This window comes from Pan paniscus, chromosome 12 (genome assembly GCF_029289425.2).
Source record: "Pan paniscus chromosome 12, NHGRI_mPanPan1-v2.0_pri, whole genome shotgun sequence".
In the NCBI taxonomy this organism is placed as follows: domain Eukaryota; kingdom Metazoa; phylum Chordata; class Mammalia; order Primates; family Hominidae; genus Pan; species Pan paniscus.
Window position 1 is genome coordinate 119,640,533 of NC_073261.2, and position 23,608 is coordinate 119,664,140.

Below are 23,608 nucleotides of genomic sequence, written 5' to 3' on the forward strand. Positions count from 1 at the left end.
AATCTCTTACCAAATTTTAGAGAAAAGAGGGTGGCAAATTTACATCTCAAATACAGAAAGAATTTAAGCTTTCTCAACAAGGAGTCTGCGTGTGCTAGAGGAGGATTAAAATTAATGCCAAAGTAACATAAATCACAGGAGTTCATCACAGGACAAGAAAACACACAGATGAGTCTAGAGAAATAGTTTAGAACCTTTTCTTAAAATAACTAGGTGAAAACCTGAAAGAGGAAGGAGGGAATGAAGGATAAAGCTGGTGAAGAAAGGTGCAGAAGACAGGTAGAGCAACAGGCAAGGCAGCTAGTGGAAGAATGGTTTCAATGTTGTTTCTACAGCTTTGGTGTTGGTCCTGCAAGAGCTAATCTTTCTATTTCACTAATGTGCTCACTCACTTTGTAGTTATTTTCCCGAAGAGAGGTGATGACTGCCTTGATTCCATTGAGGACTTTCAAAGTACCAACTGAAAAAGGCTTCCCATTGTCTCTGGGAGGTTTGGTATTTTCTTTTTTCCAGTTGTGTGTGTAGACTGGCAAGTTTTGGAATTTTAAAGGAGTCCCACTTTGGCCAGTAAAGTTTCAGATTATTCTGGGTAATTTTTGTCCAGAGACAGCCAATTACAACACCTCAAACCATAATTTTGGCTCGTAAATCCAGCTGGAGTGCCAGAAGGCAGCTGACCAGATAGGAAGAACTGAAAGCATGGCCTACTCATTGCAGTGACCTGACAAACTTGCTCCTTTCAGTGCCCTTACTGTGAGCATCCCCGCAAAACCTTATAGACTGGCATAGACTGACTGAGAAGCCCTTCCTAAACCCTGGGAAGGGAAAGTCCTCTCCAGCGTCTGGATGGAGGGAACTGGCTGGAAAGGCTTCCTCCTAAACTTGGGGTCAAGAGGAAATTTCCCCTTTGCAGTCTAGATGGGGGGACCGGCTGAGAATGCTCCCTTACCCAAGCCCATGGCTAAAAGAAGTTTCTCTTTGAGGTTCCAATAGATGAGACCTATGGGGGAAGAATAGTCTCTGAGACCTCATCCAAAGCATGGAAGGGATGAATTCAGGAAGACTTACCAGAGGACCTCTCGACCCTCATTACCCCCACCTCATGGTCCCAAAGTTGTAATCCTGTTTGTGTGTCTGTGTATTTACATGCATGAAATGAAATATCAAAATACTCTAAAATAACAGTGAGTACTGTTCCTTGAAATTATTTAAGACAACTGAGCTCAAGGACTTCTTGGAGGCACAAATGAGTTTGTTAAGGACTGTGCTGGGAGAAAAATCAGGATTCTTTTCTTATTCCACTTCTGACACTATACATGTGAACAAAAGTTCTCTGAAAAGGAATCTGGAAGAAAGAGATTTTATTCCAGTGAATAATTTGCACCAGCCTTCAGTGTGAAACAAAGGTATTTTCCAGAGAACAAACGGAAGTCTAGGGTTTTACAGCAAAAATCCCACCTAGGGTCCCAATCAGGTATATTTATGCAAATGAAGGATTGAAACTCACTTAGTCCTGATTGGGTGACATGGCTGCATCCTGATTGTTTTATACAACTGAGCTCTGATGAATCAATACCATTGTGTTTTGATTGGTTGACCCAGGAGAGCTCTTCAAGCCCCAAAGTTAGAAAGGGTGGGCTTTCCAGGAAGTCACAGTACTCGTGTGACCTCTAGTCAGCAAATGGCTACTTGGTTTTATTTTAAATTCAGACCTAGTTGGCCACTTGCGCTCCGTCTTGAAGGACTATTTCTGTTCCACATTTGTTCACATCACAGATTTGTAGGCGTGCTGTTCCTATCATTGTAGTTATAATTTCCAGTTCCCTTATGACCAATGATATTATCTTTTCCTCTGTTAGCCATTTGAATATTTTTTGTGTGTGATATGCATGTTCCAATCCTTTGCCTATTAGGTTTCCTGCATTTTATCATTAATTTGTAGAAATTCATTGTATATTGTACACTTTGTTAGTGATTGTACACACATGTTGGTTGCAGACATCTTCTTTAACCTCTTTGGCTTTCCCTTTCACTCCTTCATGGGCCCAAAATTGTATTTGTGTTTATGTGTCTGTGTATTTACATGCATAAAATGGAATATCAACATGCTCTGAAATAAGAGTGGGCTCTAATCTTGGAAATTATTTTTTCTTTTCATGAGTGTGTATGTGTGTGTGTGCATGTGTGGATGTCTCAAGACCACCTTTATGCTTGATAATTCACAAACAGGACTCATAAGACTCAGGAGCATGTTAGACTCCTATCTGGGCTTTATTCCTCTAAAAGGCTGTAGAGCAAGAACAATAGGAAAAAGGTGTAAGTCAAGCAGTCTGGAGAGGGTAGCCATAAGCTTTTGAGTCCTTCACCACCTGAGTTGCACAGGGTGTGCTCCCTCCAGCAGTGGACTACCAGGACGTGTTTGAAACCACTGGCCAGGAAAAGCCTGTTTGAGTCTCAGGGTCTGCCATTATATGAAGGGCTAAACACGCAGGCACATCCTGCCATGTGCCCGGCTATGGTAACCAAATCTCAGGACCCCGACAATGAATGAGGTGCACATCGTTAATCTTGACGTTTGTGCAAAATGATCGCAAGCTGGCATGTCATGGAGTATTGCTCCAGGTGTACATGACAGAATCACCAACCATGAATATAAAGAGCCTCTGGAGGGTCATCTTTCCAAAGTTTGGCCCAACAGCAATCATGGTTTGAGGCTCCTGTGGAGATATGCAAGGGGTGAGCAGCTGGACCTGTTATGGCAACTCTTCCCTCAAAGGTAGCTGTATCAACAGCATTTCTTTGTGAGAAAACCAACTCCAAGAGAGAGTAGAATACTCTTCAAATTGTAAGCCCACAAATGTGCTAGAATGAATTTTTATTTAAAAAAGAAACAGAAGGTTATGCGGGAGACAGCTTATCTGTTCCTTGATAACTAAGTGATCTCTGAAACTTGCTCAGTGCTTTTTAGCCCTTTCATTAACTTCTAGCCTAGGATTTGGGTTACAGAGTCATAGACTCAACATTCTATCCTGGGCTCATTTTATTAATTCTTATTTTCTGAGCTCATCATTTATTTTATAATATTCACTTTTATGAATGTGGAATTGTTTGTAATATTCTCTTTTGGGTATCCTTTGGAACTTGGGGTTCTATCATCTCATTTATTCCTATTCTGATTTGCATTTTCTTTCTTTTTCCAATCGAATTAAACTACCTAGAAACATATCTGTTTAAACATGTTTTCAAAAACTAAGCTCTTTTTCAAAGTGTTATTTTTTCATTTTATTATTTATTAATTGCTATTTATATTTTTAATTCTCCCATTCTGTTTCTTTTTTTCTTAGGAGCAGAATGGCTAGAAAAGTTTCATTTTCTCTTGTTTAATACTGTAAGTGTTGAAGATTATGGCTTTTCCTATGATACAGCTGTGCTATTCATTCATTTAAAGACACCTCTTTGAAGTATCTTCCCAGCCTGCAGCTTCTCTCCTTTCCACCTGCAAGGATGGGTGGCTACAGGCATGTTTAGTCAATATAAACATCCAGCTGTGGCTCTCAGAGTCTCTGTCCTACAAATTTGAAGGGGCTTGAAAATCTAACAGAAATTTTTATTTATGAATGAAGATATATCTTCAACATCTTCAACACTTATATAATATTGACTAAGCCCAAATACTGCAATGTTATTAACTTTACATCTCTTCGTAGGGCAAAGGTAGGTGAAAAATAGAGAGGAAAACTTAAATTAAAAAAGATAAGATGCTTCATTTAGCAAACTGTGTGTCAGGTTTTCTTTCAGTTGGAGGCTCAGAGAAAAGTTAGGAAGAAGCTGGTCTTCCTACTTACCCTCAAGGTGCTCAGTGGTGGGAAATAGACTGGCACGTGACTGTGGAGTGTCAAGGTCCGAGGATACAAATAGCCTTGGTGGGGGACACAGGAGAGGCTACTAACCCAGATATGTGGGGGGTTATAGGCTATATCATGTCCCCCAAAATTCATGTTCAGGCCTAGCCCCCAGTGCCTCACAGTATGACTGTATTTCAAAATAAGGCTTTCAATAGGTGATTACATTAAAATGAGAACATTATGGTGGGCCCTAACCCAATCTGACTGGTGTCCTTCCCAGAAGAGGAAATTTGGACCTTCAAGGAGACACCAAGGATGCAAGCACAGAGGAAAGGTCCCGTGAGAACACAGAGAGAAGGAGACGGTCTGCACGCTAGAAAGAGAGGCCTCAGAAAAAGCAAACCCTGCTGGCAACTTGATCTCCAGCTTCTCTGGCCACCTGAACTTTGAGAAAACAAATTTTCTATTGTTTAGGCGGCCCAGTCCGTGGTATTTTGTTATGGCAGCCAGGATAGACTAATACATCCAGAGAGGTGGATGGCATAGGGAAAAGGTCAAGCAGGCTTGAGGATGCAGTACTGTCTTAGAGAAGAAAAGGGAGTAACTAGAAGACTCTTACTTTCATATACTACATACACGTGAAACCACTGGCACATGCTAAATGTCCAAAAGTGAAATTCCTGAGAAAGAATAAAAACTATTCTATTCTCAAAGAGCTAAAAAATTTCAAACTCCTAATTCTTCTTTCTTCTTAGCCTATTAACCCACACTCCAACCACCTATCTATATTTCACGTTTGTTAAGACTTTTTTTTCAGAATTAAATATAATCCCAAGTTTAAGTCCAATACTATTAAGACATAAAAAAAAAACTGCTTTCAGCTCATCTAATGTTTTCAATCTTCGTCTCAATTCTATTTTTTTGAGAGAGTTTCCCTGGAGAATATTATCTTTTTGTTTGTTTTTGGTTTGCTTGACATCATTTTTAAAAGGCATCAGTTAATGAGTAAACACAGAATAAAATATCCAAATAACTGCGCAAACACTGTTACACTGTTAGGCAGTTACACTGTTAGGCAGCAACAGTGCTGATGCTGGACTGTGGCAGGCAGAGGGTGCTATCCTGACACACTTCACCTTAGTGCAGGAAACTTCAATTTGGTGGAAGAAAGGCGATTTCGAGGTGCCAATCTGGGCGACACTTCCCAGTTGGAGAGTCAGCAAAAGGGAGAGGGCAATTCCAAGAAGAGGGAAAAGCTTGTGCACAGGTGAGTGTGTGCAAAGGTGAGTGTGTGCAAAGGTGAGTGTGTGCACAGGTGAGTGCACAGGTGAGATAAGATACAGGAGAGGGAAGAGCCAGAACTGCGCCCTGTTCCCGCAGGAAAGCAGCTCTGCAGGATTAGAGGGGCGGGGACGCGTGGTCAGAGCTAGGAGTTGAGGTCGGGGAGGGGGCCCATGGTCTGCAGGGCCTGGTCAGTCATCCAAGGGCAGTAGTGCGCCTGCAAGTGGGCGTTGAAGAGCCAGTTACACCGGGAAGGGACTTCTCTGTCCCTCTGTCCCTCGCGCGTGCACCCCCGCCCCCCTCCATGCACCCGGCATAAGCCGCAGAGGAGGAACTCAAACCAGGGTCGGGGCCGCCAGCCACCCGCAGAACGCACACGGAGCTACCTTGGGGCCGACGGCGCGGGGCCTCATTCGGTGTCAGCCCCGGGAGCCGGCGCCTGGGGACCGCGCAGGCCCGCGGAGCCGCGCACCTGGGTCCCCGGGGCCGAGCGTCTGCTCCCGAGCGCCGGCCGTTTATCGCGCAAATCTCGCGGCGAGGAGGAGAGGCCGGAAGGGCGCCCCAGCCCCAGGGCTCCTGCCCCGCTGGGGCCTCCGGCTTTCGTTTCCCCGCAACGCTTCGCTTTCGTTTCCCGCCGGCGCCTGGCTCCCTCCGGGTTTCGTTTCCCGCCGGCGCCTGGCTCCCGCCAGGTTTCGTTTCCGAGGCGGGGCCGAGGGCGGCGTCGCTGAGGCGCCCATGGCCTTCGCCCGCCGGCTCCTGCGCGGGCCACTGTCGGGGCCGCTGCTCGGGCGGCGCGGGGTCTGCGCTGGGGCCATGGCTCCGCCGCGCCGCTTCGTCCTGGAGCTTCCCGACTGCACCCTGGCCCACTTCGCCCTAGGCGCCGACGCCCCCGGCGACGCAGACGCCCCCGACCCCCGCCTGGCGGCGCTGCTGGGGCCCCCGGAGCGCAGCTACTCGCTGTGCGTGCCCGTGACCCCGGACGCCGGCTGCGGGGCCCGGGTCCGGGCGGCGCGGCTGCACCAGCGCCTGCTGCACCAGCTGCGCCGCGGCCCCTTCCAGCGGTGCCAGCTGCTCAGGCTGCTCTGCTACTGCCCGGGCGGCCAGGCCGGCGGCGCACAGCAGGGCTTCCTGCTGCGCGACCCCCTGGATGACCCTGACACCCGGCAAGCGCTGCTCGAGCTGCTGGGCGCCTGCCAGGAGGCACCACGCCCGCACCTGGGCGAGTTCGAGGCCGACCCGCGCGGCCAGCTGTGGCAGCGCCTCTGGGAGGTGCAAGACGGCAGGCGGCTGCAGGTGGGCTGCGCACAGGTCGTGCCCGCCCCGGAGCCCCCGCTGCACCCGGTGGTGCCAGACTTGCCCAGTTCCGTGGTCTTCCCGGACCGGGAGGCCGCCCGGGCCGTTTTGGAGGAGGTAAGAGTTCTGTCCCTTTCCAGCTCCCAGCGTGGCATCTGAACCCTTCAGACCAGAGAACTGGACCAAGAGGCTGCTCTGTAAAGCCGTTTCTTGCCTGGGTGGTTTGTTTATTTCCGTTCACAAATCAGGTAGGGAAGGTGTCCTGTATGCCAGGCAACTCTTTTAAGATTCTTGTTTGCAAGGATCTTCCAACCTGACGTGGAACATAGACCTACACCAAGCCACGTGATGCTTGCTGTAAAAGCATCCCAACAGCAGTACAGAGGGAGTAAAGGGGCTGCCGGGAGTGAGGGAAAATAATGTCAGCTGGGAAGTAATTTTATTTGCTGATGATCACCATTCAAGGATCTTGGGGTGAAAAAGAAAATGCATGAGTTTAGGGGGTTTAAGAAATTTAGACTTAAATAGTGTTTACCTACCGACTGGCCATGAACCTTGTGCAGCTTACTCAACTACTCTAAGTTTTGCCCTTTGACATGTACAATTCCCATCTTGCGATGTTGTCCTGATTAAGGAAACATCTGACTCACAGCAGGTACCCACAGAAAGAGACTGAAAATTCTTTCTGATCGCAGGCTAGGCAGATGTCCTCCTGTGACACAGATGAGCCCTGAGGATGCCCCATGGATCTTGGGAATATTTTCCAAGCTTACGGGAAGCGTTGTGGGCAGTTAAGAGTGCAAGATCAACCACGTGTATTTAAATTTAAACTCTCCATTTATTAGCTGTGTCACTTTGAGCAAGTTTCTTCAACTCTCTGCCTCAGTTTCCTTAATTCATATGGTGGGAATAATAATAGCACCCCCCCACCCCAGTTCACAGAGATTGGCAACTGAATACTTGTAAAGCACTTAGAAGATTGCCATGCTCAGAGCAAGCACATAAGTAAGTGTCTGAGCCTCGCTCTGAGATGCTGTGAGCGTGCGGTGAGATAATGCACATTGAGGAACTGGGAATTCCCAGGGGGACGCTGCTCTGCCAGCTTCATGATTGCAGTGCTTGGCTGTTTATCTCGGCCCCCTGAATGGCTAGGAGAGGACATGCTGCAGATGAAGACTGCTCTCTCCAGCCCACTGTGCAGCTGATTTCCCATTCTTTTGACACACTGTTCCCAGCGGGCCTGTAGTTCCATGGTTGCGGTGTCACAGGACATTGTGATGATGTGCCTTGCCTGGCCTTTCTCAAAGCTGCTCAGTGAAGGCTGCAGGCCACCAAGCGATCCAGACAGGGACAGCTGTTTCGAGCCTCAGCTACTCAATATAAAATAAAACACTCCAGTCCATCCTAGCATCGAAATACTCTGAATTCCCATGGCCTGGCACAGTGCTCAGCATAACTTAGGCCTTATTAGCATGCGGCAATATTGTGCTCAGCAATTTAGGTGTGATTTCTGCAAAAGCCCCCTGGCTTCATTGCTGATGGATAGACGTTGTTTTACAGTGTACCTCCTTTATTCCTGAAGCCCGGGCGGTGCTTGACCTGGTCGACCAGTGCCCAAAACAGATCGAGAAAGGAAAGTTCCAGGTTGTTGCCATCGAAGGACTGGATGCCACGGGTAAGATAATATTACCTTTTAGTTATAGGCAATGACACTAACTGATTAGTTGCAGAAACAGAAATACTTCCTGCAAAACCAAACTTTATATGGAGCCTTATGTGTGCCCCTACTGTGTGGCAGGCCCTGTGCTAGGCAGGCCCTGGGATGCAGAGATGAATAAGACCTTCAATATGAAGCAGCATGATGTGTGGGCGCGGATCCTCAGTGCTCTGGCGGAACACAGGAAGGGCACTGAATCTGGCCTCTGTGGGGCTTTGTCGGGTGGAGTGCATGGTCAAGGGTGATACCTGGATTGTGTTTTAAGTACAGATAGGAGTTGGTCAGGTGATGAAAGCAGGTAACATCCTCCAGACAGAAGAAATAGCCTGGGCAAAGGTGCAGGGGCTTGAACCAGGGTGGTGTGTCCAGGAACCACAGGCAATTCAGAGATTCTTCTGGAGCAAAATGTGGAAGAACTAGGAAATGGAAGAAAAAAAAGCCTTCTGAGCTGTCAAACTGAGGTCAAAATACAATGTGTGCTCACATGAGACCAAAGTACAAAAGGGGCAGACGTGCTGCTCCTGTGGCCCAGGACACACTGAGGAGAGGGTTGATGTTGGAGAACTAGCATCCGAGTGGTTCAGGGTAGGAGTTTCTCCTCCTGTGTAAACTTGAGGGGTACAGACTTTTCATAATATAAAAGGCAATTTCCATATAGAGGCACTTGTGAACCCAGCTAGGGAGATATGGCACAGGTGGTGGCCCGTGTTGACCATCCTGGCTCCATGTGAAGGAGCGGGCCATGTCCTGGCCTTCAGGGAGACCAGCTGTCTTCACTCAAATGTACTGGCCGTGCCCAGGACCCATCACAGTTTCTTTCAGCTGCAGAGGGAATTGCAACACCATCAATCCTTCAGCTGATGTGTTTTGTTGATCATTTATTTTGTACCCACAGCTAATTTAGATTTGGTGGGATTACAGGAGACATAAAAATTCAGCCTCAACACAAGCATCCACACATACAAATGTTACAAGGAGTTAGCATAGAGTGGCAGAAAGAACATAGGCTAGTGGTTCCGTCTGCCCTGCATTTGCGTCCTGCACCAAGGCCTGTCAGGAGGGTGAGTTTGGGTAAATTTATTAACTTCTCCAGTGCTCAGTTTCTTCTTCTGTCAGATGATTAAATAATAACTGTTTTGCAGGGTCACTGGGAGAATTAGGAGTATAACGTGCTGAGTACTTGGCTCCTAGCAGACACTGAGAAATGGTAGCTACTGTTAGGGTCCGTCCTGACAACCTAAGAAAAAAAGAATATAGATAGTTGGCAATAAAATGTTAAGTGTGTGATAGAGAAACTTAAAAATAAATCGAAACAGTAGGAGCTCAGAGAAACTAGTGCACAGTGTGCTGGAGTAGATCTCATCACCACCTGTCCTGAGCTCCAGGCAGCAGCTGAGAATTGTGAGATGGGCTCTGGGAAGGGGCTAATCTGTCACCCGAGGCTGTGCAAGGGGGAGTCAGAAAGTCAATGAGGCCTAAGCAGTGCCTTTGAGGAGAAAGCTGAAGCCTAAAGCAGATACAAAAGCTCTAAAGGCCAAGGCCAAGCCCAAAGGGGCAAGCACAGGAGTGAGTGGTAGAACCAGGGCTGGAAATTGGAAAGGGATTGCACAGAAGTGGAAGCAGGGTATGAAGAAGGTACAAAGAGAGGAGGGGCGAGAAGAGTTGCTGTGGATGCCAGGTGTGGGTTCATCAACTATAGACAATAAGAGGAGAGAAAGTCTTCTGGGTGGGGGACATGGTAAGAGGGTGAGCAGTAGCTGGGCTGCCGGGAATAAAAGTCACACGTAAAAGGGGCTCTTGTGTCTAGACTCCCAATATCAGATTTGATCACTAACCAGATTTTTTCCTCCGGGTTTCCTAATACCACACAGAGAAATCCTAACTTCCTATGGGTCTACAGCTTTTTATAAAGAATCCTGTTATTTAGTCTACTCATTTCATTTGCAGTTTGAGAGAATGTCTGTGCTCTTTCTACGTCAATATTAACTTTTTGGCTGTGGTTAAGATGTATATATTTTGTGTATGACCTGCAGGTAAAACCACGGTGACCCAGTCAGTGGCAGATTCACTTAAGGCTGTCCTCTTAAAGTCACCACCCTCTTGCATTGGCCAGTGGAGGAAGATCTTTGATGATGAACCAACTATCATTAGAAGAGCTTTTTACTCTTTGGGCAATTATATTGTGGCCTCCGAAATAGCTAAAGAATCTGCCAAATCTCCTGTGATTGTAGACAGGTAGGTATAAAGATGCCTTGAATTAGGCATTTTCTCCCTAATATATAAGTGTGTGTGTGTGTGTGTGTGTGTGTGTGTGTATACGTACATGTATATGCCAGGAAAAAAATTGTGTTTAAGTCAAACTGTATTATGATAATAATAGGAATTCTCCTTATGAATTGTTAATTACCTATACCAGGCACGGCATTTGCTAGAGAATTACATATATAATACTAGTATCTGGAACTATAACTTGGGTAGGTGAATGTTACATGTTATTCCCAGTTTAGTGATGAGAACTATAGATCTCAGAAAGGTAAAATAACTTGCCAAGGTAAGCTGGAAATAGCATACCGGGGACATTAATGAGTCTATACTTTCAGTCATTTATTTGTTCATTGGCTTATTCAACAAATACTTACTGGACACCTCCTGTGTGCCAAAGACTAGTCTCAATTCAGAGGATTCAATGATAAACCAGTGTATTAGTCCATTTTCATGCTGCTGATAAAGACATACCCGAGATTTGGCAATTTACAAAAGAAAGCAGTTTAATGGACTTACAGTTCCATGGGGCTGGGGAGGCCTCACAATCATGGTGGAAGGTACAAAGCATGTCTCACATGGCGGCAGACAAGAGTAGAGAGCATGTGCAGGGAAACTCCCCTTTTTAAAATCATCAGACCTTGTGAGACTTATTCACAATCATGAGAACAGCATGGTAAAGACCTGTCCCCATGATGCAGTTACCTCTCACTGGGTCCTTCCCACAACACATGGGAATTCAAGATGAGATTTGGGTGGGGACACAGCCAAACCATATAACTCCACTCCTGGCCTCTCCCAAATCTCATGTCCTCACATTTCAAAACCAATCATGCCTTACCAACAGTCCCACAACTCTTAACTCATTTCAGCATTAACTCAAAAGTCCACAGCCAAAGTCTCATCTGAGACAAGGTAAGTCTCTTCCACCTATGAGCCTGTAAAATCAAAAGCAAGTTAGTTATTTCCTAGATACAATGAGGCTACAGGCATTGGGTAAATACAGCCATTACAAATGAGAGAAATTGACCAAAACAAAGGGGCTACAGGCTCCATGCAAGTCTGAAATTCAGCTGGGCAGTCAAATCTTAAAGCTCCAAAATTATCTCCTTTGACTCTATTTCTCATGTCCAGATCATGCTGATGCAAGAGGTGGGTCCTCATGGTCTTGGACAGCTCCATCCCTGTGACTTTGCAGGGTATAGCCCCCCTCCTTGCTGCTTTCACAGGCTGGTGTTGTCTGCAGCTTTTCCAGGTGCATGGTGCAAGCTGTCAGTGGATCTACCATTCTGGGGTCTAGTGGACAGTGGCTCTCTTCAAACAGCTCCGCTAGGTAGTGCCCCAGTAGGGACTCTGTGTTGGGGCTCCAACCCCACATTTCCCTTCCACACTGCCCTAGCAGAGGTTCTCCATGAGAGCCCCACTCCTGTAGCAAACTTCTGCCTGGACATCCAGGCATTTCCATACATCCTCTGAAATCTAGGCGGAGGTTCCCAAACCTCCATTCTTGACTTCTGTGTACCTGTAGGCTCAACACCACATGGAAGCTGCCGAGGCTTGGGGCTTTCCCCCTCTGAATCAAGAGCCTGAGCTGTACCTTGGCCTCTTTTACTCAAGGCTAGAGTGGCTGGGACACAGGGCACCAAGTCTCTAGGCTGCACAGAGCAGAGGGAACCTGGGTCCACAAAACCATTTTTTTCCTCCTAAACCTCTGGGTCTGTGATGGGAGGGGCAGCAGCAGAGGTCTCTGACATGCCCTCGAGACATTTTCCCCATTGTCTTGGTGATTAACATTTGGCTTCTCATTGCTTATGCAAACTTCTGCAGCCAGCTTGAATTTCTCCTCAGAAAATGGGATTTTCTTTTCTGTCACATTGTCAGGCTGCAAATCTTCCGAATTTTTATGCTCTGTTTCCATTTTAAAACCGAATACCTTTAACAGCATCCAAGTCACCTCTTGAATGCTTTGCTGCTTAGAAATTTCTTCCACCAGTTACCCTAAATTATTCTCTCAAGTTCAAAGTTCCACAAATCTCTAGGGCAAGGGCTAAATGCCTCCAGTCTCTTTGCTAAAGCATAACAAGAGTTACCTTTGCTCCAGTTCTCAACAAGTTCCTCATTTCCATCTGAGACCACCTCAGCCTGGATTTCATTGTCCATATCATTATCAGCATTTTGGTCAAAGCCATTGAACAAATCTCTAGGGAGTTCAACCTTTCCCACATTTTCCTGTCTTCTTCTAAGCCCTCCAGACTGCTTCAACCTCTGTCTATTACCCAGTTCCAAAGTTGCTTCCACATTTTTGGGTATCTTTTCAGCAGCACCCCACTTCTGGTACCAATTTACTGTATTGGTTCATTTTCACACTGCTGATAAAGACGTACACGAGACTGGGCAATTTACAAAAGAAAGAGGTTTAATGGATTTACAATTCCATGTCGCTGAGGAGGTCTCACAGTCATGGTGGAAGTTACGGCACATCTCACATGGCAGCAGACAAGAGTAGAGAGCTTGTGTAGGGAAACTCCCCTTTTTAAAACCATCAGATCTTGTGAGACTTAGTCACTATCATGAGAACAGCATGGGAAAGACCTGCCCCTGTGATTCAATTACCTCCCACTGGGTCCCTCCAACAACATGTGGGAATTCAAGATGAGATTTGAGTGGGATCACAGCCAAACCATATCAATGAGATAGATAAGTCCCCATTTTCATGGAGCAAACTTAACATTATAGGAGAAGAAAAGTATCAGGTGAACAAATACATAAAATAATACATAAGATGAGGTAAGATAATATCAAAGCATGATAAATGCAGGGAAGAGGAAAAATCAAAGTAATGTGCTAAAAAATGGCTAACCCTCCACTAGATATGGTTTAGGAAGGCCTGTCTAGAAAGCACCATTAGTCAGAGCCCTGATTTTAAAAAAAAAAGGCAAATGTGAAAATTCCCGGGTTAACAGAAAGCACTGTGGAGAAAGAAATCTGCAAGAATGAAGCTAAGACTGAAATAAGCTAACATATCTGACAACTAGAAAATGTTATATGTTCTGAGAACATAGTAGATGAGGAGGTGCTTTGTGGATGAATGGGAAGAGGAAGGTTGGGGCAGGTCTGTAGGGCTTGTAGGCCATTCATAGAATGGATTTTATTCTGAGTGCACTGGGGAGCCATTGGAATGTTTCTGATAAAGGAGAGACATAAACTGATTTATACTTTAAAAATTCACCTGTAAGAAATAGCTTCACTTTGGGAGGCTGAGGTGGGCCGATCATGAGGTCAGGAGATCGAGACCATCCTGGCTAACACGGTGAAACCCCGTCTCTACTAAAAATACAAAAAATTAGTCGGGCGAGGTGGTGGGCACTTGTAGTCCCAGCTACTCGGGAGGCTGAGGCAGGAGAATGGCATGAACCCCAGGGAGTGGAGCCTGCAGTGAGCCGAGATCATGCCACTGCACTCCAGCCTGGGCGACAGCGAGATTCCGTCTCAAAAAAAAAAAAAAGAAAAGAAAAGAAATAGCTTTAGGTCAGGTGCAGTGGCTCACACCTGTAATCCAAGCACTTTGGAAGGCTGAGGTGGGAAGAGTGCTTGAGCCCAAGAGTTCAAGACCAGCCTTGATAACATAGTGAGACCTTGTCTCTACAAAAAATATTTTAAAAAATAGCTGGGTATGGTGGCACCCACTTGTAGTCCCAGCTACTTAGGAGACTCAGGAAGGAGAATCCCTTAAGCCCAGGAGGTCGAGGCTGCAATGACAAAGCAAGAGGATGACACAGCAAGAGGGGCCTTGTCTCAAAAAAAAAAAAATCCCAAAAACAATAAAACAAAAAACAAAAAAGAAGAAAAAAATAGCTTTAAAAATACTATAAGAAAGAGGAAAGGATATGACAAGCAGGTCATACTGAACTTACATCACAATGACAAATGGATGAGAAGATTATAGTCACCATGAGATTCCATTTTACTCCCATCTGGATTTCATTTTACTCCCCTCCAGTTGGTGAAACTACTATAACTAAAGGTTTCTTCATATGATATGGATCAATAGAAACTCTCATATGATGCTAGTCAGAACATATCATATGATAGTAGCATAATCACTTAGAGAGCAGTTTGAGAAGATGTAGCAAAGTGGAAGATTGCTCCTGCCTACTGAAGAAACACTCACAAAAGTTTCTTTCAGCTTCCTTCATACTGTTGCAAAATTTGAAAAACCTAAAGCCCATCAACAGGAGAAAGCATAAATAAATACCAGCATATGTATAAGGTGGAAAACCATACAGCAGCAGTGTAAATATGTTGTGCAATGCATGAGGGCGCACACATTACAAAACCATAATGTTGAATGAAAATGTCAAGTTGCCGAAAGATGTTTATTCAGTAGAATACATGCAGTTATCCATACTGCAAAGAGTAGAGAGATGAAAGGATGTTGAACAGCAGATTTAAGAAAGTTGTTCTCTGGGAAGTAGAGATAAATGTGGTTGATAAGGAGATCAGAAGGACTTTGATTGTGATTGGATTATTTCTTAACATTTCTTGAATGTTCATTTTCTCCAAAGATTTACTTATTTTTGTAAACATAAGCAATTGCATTTAAGTATGGCATAGTTGGTAAAGAACATTAATCATAAATATAAATCTTAAGGAATTTCAAGAAGTGAACACAGTCAAGTCACCTGTACCCAGATCAAGAATGAGAGCCTGGCACAGCCCCTACACCCCTGTTCTGCCCCTACCCAGTCACTGCCCATTTCCTCCCCAGGGGCAGCAACTGTCCCAACTGCCATAGCCATATATTAGTTCTGCCTGTTCTTAAACTGCCTACAAATGCAACTATTTGTTAGGTATGGAGTTTTATTTGCACCCGACTTCTTTCATACCACATGTGTTTTGAAGATTTGCCTGTGTTGTTGTGAACTAAATTTTATGCATTTTTGGTGCACATATGGATGCAGTTCTGTTACATAGGTTCCCAGGAGCAGAACTGCAGGGGCATGGGGTCTATGGCTGTTCAGGTTTGGTAGATGTTGCAAAAAGTATTCTAAAGAGGTTGAAAGAATGTTGAGTCTCCTCCCCTCCCCACAGCAGTATTTGCCAATTCCCTGTGACTAACAGCCCTGTTGACATTTAGTATTACCAGGCTTTAATTTTGACTCCTCTAGTTTTTCCACTTGTTCCTGGTGGGTAAGCTGGTCACTGAAAAGCTGATTTGTCCTATCTGGACACAGAACTACTACTCCTTTCTTGAAAGTATATCTTTTTCTGTACACTTTTCTGTATGTCTGAAATATTCCATCAAGAGACCACCCTGACTGTATGTGGAGAATAAAGTGCGTGGTGGGGGAGGGGCAAGAAAGGAAAAAGAATCAGCTAGAAGGCTGTGGCTGCAGTCTAGGCTGTGATGGCCCTTGAGTCGTTTTAACCCTGGGATGACAATGGGGATGGCAATGGGGATAACATAATAATAATTTCAAGGTTGGCAAGTTACGTGGAATCTTAGGATGAAGTGAGAAGGATACGAAATCTTGTTCCTTTTTGGGAAGGTTTTGCCTGGAAAATGTTTTTGCCCTATTGTTAACATGCCTGATGTTATCATATGTGATATCTGTATTAGTTCTTTCTCACACTGCTATAAAGACGTACCTGATACTGGGTAATCTATAAAGAAAAGAGGTTTAGTTGACTGACAATTCCGCATGGCTATATGGGAGGCATGGCTGGGGAGGCCTCAGGAAACTTGCAGTCATGGTGGAAATTGAAGAGCAAACAATGGCAACAGGAGAGAGAGAGAGAGAGGCAGGGGCAGGGGCAGGGGCAGAGGCAGAGGAGAGAGAGCAGGGGGAAGTGCTACACATTTTAAACACCCAGATCTCATGACAACTCACCATCACGAGAACAGCAAGGGGGGTGTCTGCCCCCATGATCCCATCAACTCCCACAGGGCCTCATCTCCAACAATGGGAATTATTAGGTTGGTGCAAAAGTCATTGTGGTTTTTGATATTATTCTTAATGGCGAAAACCGCAATGACTTTTGCACCAACCTAATACACTTTGGCATGAGATTTTGGTGGGGACAAAGAACCAAACCATATTGACATCTTTTTTGATACAGTCCCCTTTATTTCAAAGAGAAAGACTAAGGTTTTCCTAGTAGGGTATGACTTTCGAGGTCCATTATATCCTAGGATGCCTGCGGATCCTGAAGAAGCACTGGCCACTGTGTGCACAGGGATTTCTGCGCTCTGTCCCCCAGTTTTCTGATCTGTTAAGTGGGGATACTCATGCCCCCTTCCCTGCCTACTGTCAAGAGTTGTGATGAAGATTCAGTGAGTGGATGTGTGTGGAAGTACCCTGAAAATAGGAAATTGCTATTAAAATATAAAGCATTATTATATGAGCAGTGTATAATGTGTTGGCAAATTGCTTTTGATTTGAACTAATGTGGCTTCCCTGATAGCAGGAGTGGAGAATACTAAATAGTGGGAAGCGTCTGAAATTGATGGGCTAAGGGTGTGATTATTTAAAACAAGCAGCCGTATTTTCAATGGGAGAACTCTATAGGAAACAGGTCCTTAATTCTTCCCTTGATTTGTCTTCTTTGTGTGTGTGAATTGCCTGCAATTTAGTTCTTTAAAGAAATGCTGTATCACCTTGTCAGATGAAAAGAAAAGAGCAGTTATTTGTTGTCTTTGTGGATTTTATTCATGTTTAAAGATTTTAATAAAATCCATTTTAGACAGTACTATTATCTAGCTGAAAAATATGAGAGACAGTAATTTTTAACGGGGACTGTGGTTAAGGTTGGAGTCTTAATCACCCCGTTACCTTTAAAAATCTATTCTTGCTGGTGATTTTTCTACAATAAAGAAGACTTTAAAAATAAGATAATATCAGACTCTATATTCATAGGTAGGTATTTAATTCAGTGAATCTGGAGCATGTGCTGACCATGGTGTAAATTATAGTTTAAGTACCAGAAAAAGAAAACTGAGACCCTAATTGGCTTTTTTTGAGCTTGAGGGACAAAATTCATCTGGCAGAGAGAGTGAAAGTACAAGTTTGTGAGTAACAGGAGTTGGGTAAGTAACACATAGGAAGGTGTCCAGGCAGAATTCACAGGAGCTGGCAGTGGCCTGAAGCTCTCAGAGCACACTTTTGGAGGTGAACAAGGGCTTTGAAGGATGGATGGTGTTGAGATTATCAACTCCCAAGTGAATTTTTCTTTTTTTTTTTTTAGGTGAAGTCTCGCTCTGTTGCCCAGGCTGGAGTGCAGTGGCGTGATCTTGGCTCACTGCAAGCTCTGCCTTCTGGGTTCATGCCATTCTCCTGCCTCAGCCTCACAAGTAGCTGGGATTACAGGTGCCCGCCACCACGCCCGGCTAATTTTTTGTATATTTAGTAAAGACGGGGTTTCACCATGTTAGCCAGGATGTTCTCGATCTCCTGACCTTGTGATCCGCCCACCTCGGCCTCCCAACCAAGTGAATTTTTTACTTGTGTCCTTTTCAGTGCTGTCCTGTGTTCTGTTATCATAATTTGCAATGATCCGGCTTTAGTTATAACCAGTGTCTGATAAGAATTAGATATTTATCTTATAGTAACAGTGTGATACAGTTTTTTTTTAAGCACTTGTCTGTATTTGTAACAACTATGGAAGGAAAACAAACCTTGCATGATCTCTGTTTTCCAGATGAGGAGATGGAGGCTATATTAGCTTAGATGACTTTTACCTACATGTACAAAACAGGTGGGGCGGGGGACACAGGCAGAATGATGTACAGTTCAGGTAACACAGGGAATTTATTATGTGGATACCACTGTGTACTTTTCACTGTGGAGAGGAGTTCAATTCTAAAATGGTCAAAATTTTAGGATTTTAAAGAATTGGGCCAGGCATGGTACCTCACGCCTGTAATTCCAGCACTTTGAGAGGCCAAGGCGGGTGGATCACCTGAGGTCAGGAGTTTGAGACCAGCCTGGCCAACATGATGAAACCCCATCTCTATTAAAAATACAAAAATTAGCCGGGCGTGGTGGTGCATGCCTGTAATCCCAGCTACTTGGGAGGGTAGGGCAGGAGAAATGCTTGAACCTGGGAAGCAAAGGTTGCAGTGAGCTGAGATCGTGCCACTGCACTCCAGCCTGGGCAACAGAGTGAGACGCCACCTCAAAACAAAAACAAAAACAAAGAATTGAAGGTGGTAATTTGAAAGTACAAATGAGGAGGGGCCCCTGGGTATCTCTACGTTGGAATGTTTATATCATAAATATTTATTGTGAGTGATGGTCCTTTTATATTGGATCTGAATTGTCCATTTAGTCCTTTAAAATTGGAAGATGGCATGAACAGGGCAAGAGTATAATAAACTATGCTGATAAATGAAATCGTTCTAATTCATTTATTCATTTATACACCCAAATAACATTCATTCATTGCATATCTATTATGTGCCAGACATGCATTACTAAAAAAGATTTCCCACTCAAGAAATTACCTAATGGAGGAGACAATAGATATTACACTTATAACAAGTAGTTCTGATTTGCAATGAGGAGTTTTTCAGTAGAGTCACGTAGAAAGGGTTTTGAGAGCACAGAGGAGAAAACAGTCAATTCTGTTTGGGGGCTTCCTAGGAGTCTGAAGGGAGAGGAGAGTTTTGCTGGCTGAGAACCTCACTCTCACCAGAGGAAAAGGTAAGCAGGTGCAGACTAGGAGGGATGTTCTGTGTCTTACCAGAAGACCAAGCATTTCCTGTAGGTTGTAGGAAGCCACTAGGCATTTTTAAATAGAGACTGATTTGACTTTTGTGTATGGTAATAACTTTGTTTTCCTCCCCCAAAATCACTTTTTAAAACAGCCAGCAGAAGGAGCGACTGACTTGCTTAGGGAGGACTTTCATGGAGCTGGGCAGGGCGTATTTGTCTCCCTGTCTCATACTGAGGCACCATCAGCAGACTGCATAGTTGGGAGAAACAAAGAGGCTTCTACCTCAGGGGTCCCAGAACGTGAATTTCATTGGCAAGTTCAAGTGAAAACAGTGTAGGAACTGACATGGCCTTTCCAGGATTTTAGTCTGCCAAGACACAGCCCTTAAATACAAATGAACTGCCAAACAGGTTCATTGTCCCCTGTCACCCTCCGTTCTTTCATAGAGGAACACGGACAGCAGGACCAAAAAGATGTGATGACAGAGGGGAGGCCACACTAAATGGTAGTTTGAGATGGGTCAATGGAGCTGTGTGAAGAACACACTGCATTATTACTGTTGTCAATTTTATTTTTTTAAACAATATTATATAACTTTTTTTAGTTTATAAAATTTAATTTTATTTAACTTATGCAATACTAGAAAAACTTCTGTAGAGCCAACCCTGGTTTCATCATTCCCGGCTGCTGATTTTCAGATGCTACTTTGACTTCTTCTGCAGACAGAGAACTCACTACCCCATTCCTTCTCAGGTACTGGCACAGCACGGCCACCTATGCCATAGCCACTGAGGTGAGTGGGGGTCTCCAGCACCTGCCCCCAGCCCATCACTCTGTATACCAGTGGCCAGAGGACCTGCTCAAACCTGACCTCATCCTGCTGCTCACCGTGAGTCCTGAGGAGAGGTTGCAGAGGCTGCAGGGCCGGGGCATGGAGAAGACCAGGGAAGAAGCAGAACTTGAGGCCAACAGTGTGTTTCGTCAAAAGTAGGTGTCCCAATGCAATGCAATGTGAGCGGCAGGCATTCTTGAAGGGAGATGAACCACTGGCACTGGCTTTAGGATTGTGAGGAAGTGATATTGTTTCCAGTTTTCAAACACAAGAGACAACATCCTCTAAGTTCCTTCAGCCCCTTCCAATGGGCTTGTCACCACAGGGCTGCAGCATTGTTATCTTAAAGCAAAGGTCATCGGACTAGGGGTCAGACCGTGCCACTGATCCTGGCTGTGCTAGGAGCAGCTGCACCTGGGTAAGACAGTCAGTGTCTCTGTGCCTCAGTTTCCCCAGTCATAGTATAATCACACAGAGCACTAGATAACGAGCTCATAGTAACATCTACCTATTAGATGCTTCCCGTGTGTCAGGCATTTTACTGATGTTATGTCATCCTTGTGAGGAAAACATTAGCCGTATTTTACAGTTTACAACTTTAAGGCTCAAAGGATTAAGTGATTTGTCTAAATGTACATAACTCTTCAGTAGTAAAACCGGGATTAAAATCTTTTTGATTTTGCAGCCAGTGTTTTTGTTTTAATTAGAAGGTTATAAACACGACGGCAGAAGAGAGTCTGGCCAGGCCTCCTGCCTCATGACTGAGTATGAATCAGTTCTACACCACTGCCTTTAAAAACTGAAGCAGAAATATTTTCTCTAACTAAACAGTGATAGCCCTGTTATCATAACATAGTAACGTTATAAATAATGGTAGCTGCTGTGGGTAAAGATATTATGTTAAGCAATTTACTTGTATTAATTCCATTAAACTTCAGTGAACATTTGCAAGGAAGGTACGGTTTCAGTCTTCATTTTGCAGAACAGGAAACTGAGACACAGAGAGGAGAAGAGATTTGACCAATTCACTTGGCTAGGAAGTGGTCAGGCAGAGTTGTGAGTGCAGACGATCCACCTCGACACCCCTATTTTAACCACAGTGCTATAAGGATTCCATAAAGAAACAGGCACTAGTCACTGTATACACATGAAGGCTACCTAGCATGGAAAGGATATGTAGATTTCTGGCAAAATATTAGAAGAGTCCCATGCATATATTAAGGACTGTGGCTTGTATGAAAATTATTCAGGGCACAGACTTGGGGGAAATTTGCCACTGAACAAATTACCTAAGTTCTTTGAGCTTCAGTTGCCTTCTCTGCAAAACAGCGATGACAATAGTCTTCCCTCCTAAGATTACTTTGAGAATTAAATGAGAAAAATCATGCAAAATGCTAATGCTTGGCAGAAAACAGGTATTCAACAAGCGCTAGCTATTAAACATTATTATTCATTTATTATTTGTTAAACAAAATGCATGAACGTCTTCTGTGGGCAAAGCTAGTTACAGTGAGATAAATGACATGGGAAGCTTGCTTCAAGCTATTTATACTATGGTAGGAAAAGAACATTAATGCAAATAGCTGTGTGAAAAAGTAGACCAACTCTTTGTGTTTTGTCTGTCCCCAGGGTAGAAATGTCCTACCAGCGGATGGAGAATCCTGGCTGCCATGTGGTTGATGCCAGCCCCTCCAGAGAAAAGGTCCTGCAGACGGTATTAAGCCTAATCCAGAATAGTTTTAGTGAACCGTAGTTACTCTGGCCAGGTGCCACGTCTAACTAGATTAGATGTTGTTTGAAACATCTACATCCACCATTTGTTATGCAGTGTTCCCAAATTTCCGTTCTTACAAGCATGTTGTGTGGCAGAAAACTGGAGACCAGGCATCTTAATTTTACTTCAGCCATCGTACCCTCTTCTGACTGATGGACCCGTCATCACAAAGGTCCCTCTCATCATGTTCCAGTGAGAGGCCAGCGATTGCTTTCTTCCTGGCATAGTAAACATTTTCTTGGAACATATGTTTCACTTAATCACTACCAAATATCTGGAAGACCTGTCTTACTCAGACAGCACCAGGTGTACAGAAGCAGCAGACAAGATCTTCCAGATCAGCAGGGAGACCCCGGAGCCTCTGCTTCTCCTACACTGGCATGCTGATGAGATCGTGACATGCCCACATTGGCTTCTTCCACATCTGGTTGCACTCGTCATGATGGGCTCGCTGCATCTCCCTCAGTCCCAAATTCTAGAGCCAAGTGTTCCTGCAGAGGCTGTCTATGTGTCCTGGCTGCCCAAGGACACTCCTGCATAGCCATTTTTGGGTAAGGAACACTTACAAAGAAGGCATTGATCTTGTGTCTGAGGCTCAGAGCCCTTTTGATAGGCTTCTGAGTCATATATAAAGACATTCAAGCCAAGATGCTCCAACTGCAAATATACCAACCTTCTCTGAATTATATTTTGCTTATTTATATTTCTTTTCTTTTTTTCTAAAGTATGGCTCTGAATAGAATGCACATTTTCCATTGAACTGGATGCATTTCATTTAGCCAATCCAGTAATTTATTTATATTAATCTATACATAATATGTTTCCTCAGCATAGGAGCTATGATTCATTAATTAAAAGTGGAGTCAAAACGCTAAATGCAATGTTTGTTGTGTATTTTCATTACACAAACTTAATTTGTCTTGTTAAATAAGTACAGTGGATCTTGGAGTGGGATTTCTTGGTAAATTATCTTGCACTTGAATGTCTCATGATTACATATGAAATCGCTTTGACATATCTTTAGACAGAAAAAAGTAGCTGAGTGAGGGGGAAATTATAGAGCTGTGTGACTTTAGGGAGTAGGTTGAACCAGGTGATTACCTAAAATTCCTTCCAGTTCAAAGGCAGATAAATCTGTAAATTATTTTATCCTATCTACCATTTCTTAAGAAGACATTACTCCAAAATAATTAAATTTAAGGCTTTATCAGGTCTGCATATAGAATCTTAAATTCTAATAAAGTTTCATGTTAATGTCATAGGATTTTTAAAAGAGCTATAGGTAATTTCTATGTAATATGTGTATATTAAAATGTAATTGATTTCAGTTGAAAGTATTTTAAAGCTGATAAATAGCATTAGGGTTCTTTGCAATGTGGTATCTAGCTGTATTATTGGTTTTATTTACTTTAAACATTTTGAAAAGCTTATACTGGCAGCCTAGAAAAACAAACAATTAATGTATCTTTATGTCCCTGGCACATGAATAAACTTTGCTGTGGTTTACTAATCTATGCTGTCATCCTGGGTACATATTGATTTGTCTGAAAAGTGCTTTCTCAGATTCCCCTTTTAATATTGTGATGTAAAGGAGGGAAATTTTGGTAAAGGAAGTTGAAAGGTGTGAGCTGGCAGGCTAAGTGGAATTTGTGGTCAGAGTGCTTTCAGAGAAAGGGGAGGGCTATTGTTTTATTTTAAATATCATTTCCTCATTACAAATATTAAAGACATTTTGTAATTCATTCTTTTTACACCTGGACTTTTTATATACTGATAGGTATATATGACTTACGAGTATTTTGTAAAATAGCACCTCCTACCCTAAAACTGATGGCAAGTAACCCTTTGCTTGGCTCTGCTCATTGCAAGACGAGCTTTGGTTTTGTTCC

At 44.0% G+C, this 23,608-nt stretch overlaps 2 protein-coding genes across 2 annotated transcripts in view; one reads left to right on the forward strand and one right to left on the reverse strand.

The window, feature by feature from the left end:
- Positions 1–5,635, reverse strand: part of RSAD2 (radical S-adenosyl methionine domain containing 2) — a 32,248-nt gene extending 26,613 nt beyond the window's left edge. Inside the window, exon 1 of the mRNA XM_063594665.1 lies at positions 5,513–5,635. The gene's annotated coding sequence lies outside the window, so the exon portion shown is untranslated. The remainder of the gene's footprint in view (positions 1–5,512) is intronic.
- Positions 5,636–5,640: 5 nt separating this feature from the next.
- On the forward strand, positions 5,641–23,233 carry CMPK2 (cytidine/uridine monophosphate kinase 2). The gene is made up of 5 exons (XM_034952546.3): positions 5,641–6,536; positions 7,980–8,094; positions 10,170–10,371; positions 19,867–20,100; positions 21,575–23,233. The coding sequence occupies exons 1-5, from the start codon at positions 5,862–5,864 to the stop codon at positions 21,696–21,698; spliced, it is 1,350 nt and encodes a 449-aa protein (XP_034808437.1). The 5' UTR covers positions 5,641–5,861; the 3' UTR covers positions 21,699–23,233.
- Positions 23,234–23,608: the final 375 nt, after the last annotated feature.